Below are 4,746 nucleotides of genomic sequence, written 5' to 3' on the forward strand. Positions count from 1 at the left end.
GGTTAACTCTCTTCTGAAGTGGACAGCAACATGACTTTCATCCTTCAAAATGTGTTTACGCTGAAACGCCATCGCCGATATTGATGCCAGTGTAAAACATCAGTTTGGCCTTCTATTTGCAGCCGTTTCGGGAGTAGGCTACCAAACCCGTCTACAACTCAGGTAATTACATGTAGGCCTACTTCACGATGAGGGGCTTCTTTCAATTAGACAGCTGTAAGCTACTTGTGACGAAACCTCAAAAGGGCCACATCAGTAAAACGCACTAAAGGTACACTGCACAAGCGCTCTTCTCGTTGCGAGTGGAGAGGCAGACTTCATAAATATGCAAACAGTTCAAGCTTGATGTAGCCTAGTATGACGAACAAACGCCAGACGCCAACAAAGAGAATGTACGATGTGACTTTAAAGCATTATAATGCAGTGAAGTTACGCTGGGAAGGATAAAACAGCTGGACATCTTCTTTATGAACACCACTCTCTCCAAGCCCCCGAAATGAGATGAGGAAAACCCCATATTTTTATCCAGCTTTGACTGCGCTTTTCAGGGGAACCCAACGTGCAAGCGTGAGGCTCACACACTCCATAATTTCCCTTTCATAGAAAAGGCCCCCTTGCCAACCAGCCGCTACTGCTTATTCCTATGGGCGTGTCGAGAATGGCTTGCGTAAAATGACTGATGTGCCACGGGACCAATGGCATCGCAATTTGAAGTTGAAATCCAGTCACGTACCAATAGAAACATACGGTGGGTGGTATTTTCGTTCCGTAGCATGATTGAATCAGTACCGTTTATGAGTTGGAGAAAGGCTGAGCATCAGTCGGAACAACAAAGGATGTGTGGATGAAGACTTCACGTCTCGCCGTGCAACATTTCAAGCACGAAACGGCTCACCTACTGGATTCGGAACCTATCATGCGTACGTTGATCTGGAGAGTACCTTATCTTTATTGAACAGCAATATCCGTACGGGAGAGGGAGATTCATCCTAACAGGAGCTGCATCAGATTCAGGCTGCGCCGCTATGCCCGCGCTGAACAGCGGTGAGGAGGGCGTCAGTTCTTGTGATTGTGTGCCTGTATCATGATATGAAAACAAAGCAGTCCCTATTGGACTCACAATGGATGTATAACTCATAGCAAGTCATGTTTTACGCGGACCTTTGCGCAGTGCAGTGAATGCTTTTCAGCGCAATGGTGTTTTGGTTTGCGAATGGAGTGGAATGCGAATTGCAGTGTTACCTAATCATTCTGTATAAGATCTCGCATACTCTGTTAATATTCCGTTAAGGACATCACCTTATTACCTAACACCGTTCATTTGTTTTCCCATGTGAGACGCTTGTTACACGAGTGGTGCACGCACGCCACTCTCTTGTCACACACAAGCTAGATGAGAGGCAAACAGTATCCGCAACTTAAGTTAACTGCGCCCTGGGAGAAGGATGGCGGTTACGGACGGAAGCTCAAAACCTACAACAACCACACCAAAATAATAGCTCAGCCGGGCATCGTGATGAAAGTCCTGCGCAGGAAGCGCATAGTGCTCTTCATCGCCTATTTCCTGCTGCTGGTGCTCACCATGCTGAACTTGGCCAACTACAAATGGACTAAGGAGCCCCAGCAGTGCAGCAGCCACCAGATGCGGAGCACCACCTACCACCAGAGCCGCTCAGACATTCGCTTCCTCTACAGACCACCGTTGGCCAAGAAGAGGCAGCTGGTCTATGTTCTGACTACCTGGAGGTCTGGCTCCTCGTTTTTCGGTGAGCTCTTCAACCAGAACCCGGATGTGTTTTTCCTGTACGAGCCCATGTGGCACATATGGCAGAAACTGTACCCGGGGGACGCTGTGTCTCTCCAGGGGGCGGCACGGGACATGCTCAGCTCGCTGTACCGCTGTGACCTGTCTGTCTTCCAGCTGTACAACAGCCCCGGCGGTAAGAACTTCACCTCGCTGGGCCTGTTTGGCGCCACGCTCAACAAGGTGATGTGCTCCTACCCGCTCTGCTCCGCCTACCGCAAGGAGGTGGTGGGCATGGTGGACGACAAGGTCTGCAAGAAGTGCCCACCGCAGAGCCTGCGTCTGCTGGAGGAGGAGTGCCTCAAGTACAACACCATCGTCATCAAAGGAGTCCGCATCCTGGACGTCAACGTGCTGGCGCCGCTCATGGAGGACCCCTCCCTGGACCTGAAGGTGATCCACCTGGTGCGGGACCCGCGGGCCGTGGCCAACTCCCGCATCAAGTCGCGGCACGGGCTGATCCGGGAGAACCTGCAGGTGGTGCGCAGCCGTGACCCCAAGCTGCGGCGCGTGCCCTTCGTGGACCCCGGCGGCGGAGGCCACAAGGCCAACAAGAAGGACGGCTCCGACTACCACTCCATCGGGGCCATGGAGGTGATCTGCGACCGCACCTCGCGGACGCTGCGGACTGCCATGACGCCGCCCGGCTGGCTCAAGGGGAAGTACATGGCCGTGCGCTACGAAGACCTGGTGGAGAGCCCGGTCAAGACCCTCCGGGCCGTCTACCGCTTCGCCAACCTCAGCGCCAGCCACGACGTCGAGTCCTTCGCCCTCAACATGACGAGCGGCAGCAGCTCCTCGTCCAAGCCCTTCATCGTGTCGTCCAGAAACGCCACGCAGGCCGCCAGCGCCTGGAGGAGCGTGCTGAGCATCCAGCAGATCAAGCAGGTGGAGGACTACTGCCACCACTCCATGGGCGTGCTGGGCTACGAGCGCGTGCGGACGGCCGGCGAGGCCAAGGACCTGAGCAAATCCTTACTAACTGCCTCAAAACTGTGATTGATTGATTGATTGATTGATTGATTGATTGATTGATTGATTGATTGATTGATTGATGGGGGACATGTCACATGACATAAGATCATAAGGGATCAGCGCCAAAGCCTGTTCAGCTGGTAATCAGCTGTGAATTGTTTGCATCGTGTGTGCCGACTTAAAAAAAAAAACACGTGGAGCCAGAGCTTTATTTAAGAAAAAAGGTGTTTTGAAATGAGCATTATGACTCATTGTACTGGAATGTCTGTCTGTTCCTGTTTTAGAGTTTATGTTCAGTGAGAAAAAAATGCCTATTTTTTCAAAAAAAATTGGACAAATTGTGTGTATGTGACTAAGAGAGAGAGAGAGAGAGGCCTGTAGGCAGATTTTCTGAGCTCTGGAAACAGCCCTGCCTGGACCGGTGATCTGAGGGCAGTTATTACACATCCTGCTTTTTAGTTAGTCCGTGGATGGATGTAAAGTGTTATCATGAATGTTCAAAAAAAATCTGCAATATGTCTGCTATCATCATCCTCCAACTTCACTCCATATTCCCTGTAAATGTGACAACTGTTGGTACAAAAAAATAACAAACTACCAAGTCAATGACGAGTGAATTACAAGTCAATTACACTAGAAGTCTACACTAGAAGTCTAACGACAGTACAGTAAGTGTAAAAAAAGCTCTGCGGTAGAGCTGCCAGTGTAAATGTGTCACAACTGGGAGACAATCATTAAAGTTGTCTGTTACAATTTTATTCTTGTCCTAAGACTGACTTTTAACATTCATACAGTGAGATTGTCAGACCATTAATTCCTCCATTCAGGTTCTCAAATATTCTTAGTCACAGTCTTGAATGAGCCACCGCCACATCAAAGGGGGGCTCCTCTAAGCCTTGTGGCAGTGTTTTTTTGGCGCATGTTGAACCCAGGTGACTTTTCAGAAATCCATGAAGCCTGTCGTGGTATAATTGCATTAAATATGTGTCACTGTTGTCAGAAGGCATCAAATTGCGTTCCGTTGCTTTGGATTTTTTCCCCACCCACCCCTCAGCTTATTCCGATTAGAGCCCAGTGCAGGTCAAGCTGTAGCCCCTGCAGTGGTGCTGTGCCGTGCTTTGCTTTCCTTAGTCGCTGTCTTGCAGGCAGTAAAGCCTCGAAGTGATGCCGACAGAATGGCGGTGCTTCCGAAAAACAGAAAGCACACTGAGTAATTGGCTTATACACTTCCAACTTTGAAGGTCATTATGTTCCTGTTTCCTTTGTGTGTGTGTTTATTTGTCATTAGTCAAGCATCTTTTGTTTTATGCTGCCTTTTTTAGGGTACAATTCCTAAAAAAAGAGAGAGGGAGAGAAAGATTGATTGTTCCAGGAACACAAGGATCTGTCATTGTGCAGTCACGGGTCTGCAGTGCACTTGTACAACAATGGGGCCTGTTCTGTTCTACTGCTAAGAGGGGCTGGCTGTGCAGATTACAGGGCTGTATGTGTCAGTCTTTTGCTAGCCAGGAATAAGAATGAGTGATTTATGGCCAGACAGAACAAACTAAGCCACAGAGCTGTCCATGCTTTAGTTTAAAACAAACAAACAAACAAACTAACTAACATGGGTGTAGTGAGTGAGCTTTGCTTTCCAATACATGTTGAACAGTAGTTTTTGCAGTGTTGATGCAACACTTGGAGAAACAAGTTTTACACTCCTCCACAAAATAGTTGGTAATGCTGTTCGAAGTGTTGAATGACCACTGTACATTTTATTGTGTACGTTGTTTCTGGGCTGACACACTTTGGCTGACAGTGTTTTCCCATCTTCTGTGTTCAATTATGCTGTAGGAAAGCAACGGCTGCATGACATAGCTGTGTGCATAGCAAGCTGCGTGTTGCGTTCATGAACATCTCTGCTGAACATACCTCTGTGGGGCCGCTGACAGCTTTAGCTGGGCCCAAGGACAAAGTCATGTGAAAGG

The 4,746-nt window shown here is 48.9% G+C and overlaps 1 protein-coding gene across 1 annotated transcript; it reads left to right on the plus strand.

Annotated features, from left to right (window-relative positions):
* Window positions 1-810: 810 nt before the first annotated feature.
* Window positions 811-3,537, plus strand: chst2b (carbohydrate (N-acetylglucosamine-6-O) sulfotransferase 2b). Its single transcript, XM_063206139.1, has one exon. The coding sequence runs from the start codon at window positions 1,394-1,396 to the stop codon at window positions 2,801-2,803; it is 1,410 nt and encodes a 469-aa protein (XP_063062209.1). The 5' UTR covers window positions 811-1,393; the 3' UTR covers window positions 2,804-3,537.
* Window positions 3,538-4,746: the final 1,209 nt, after the last annotated feature.

This window comes from Engraulis encrasicolus, chromosome 9 (genome assembly GCF_034702125.1).
Source record: "Engraulis encrasicolus isolate BLACKSEA-1 chromosome 9, IST_EnEncr_1.0, whole genome shotgun sequence".
Taxonomy (NCBI): Eukaryota; Metazoa; Chordata; class Actinopteri; order Clupeiformes; family Engraulidae; genus Engraulis; species Engraulis encrasicolus.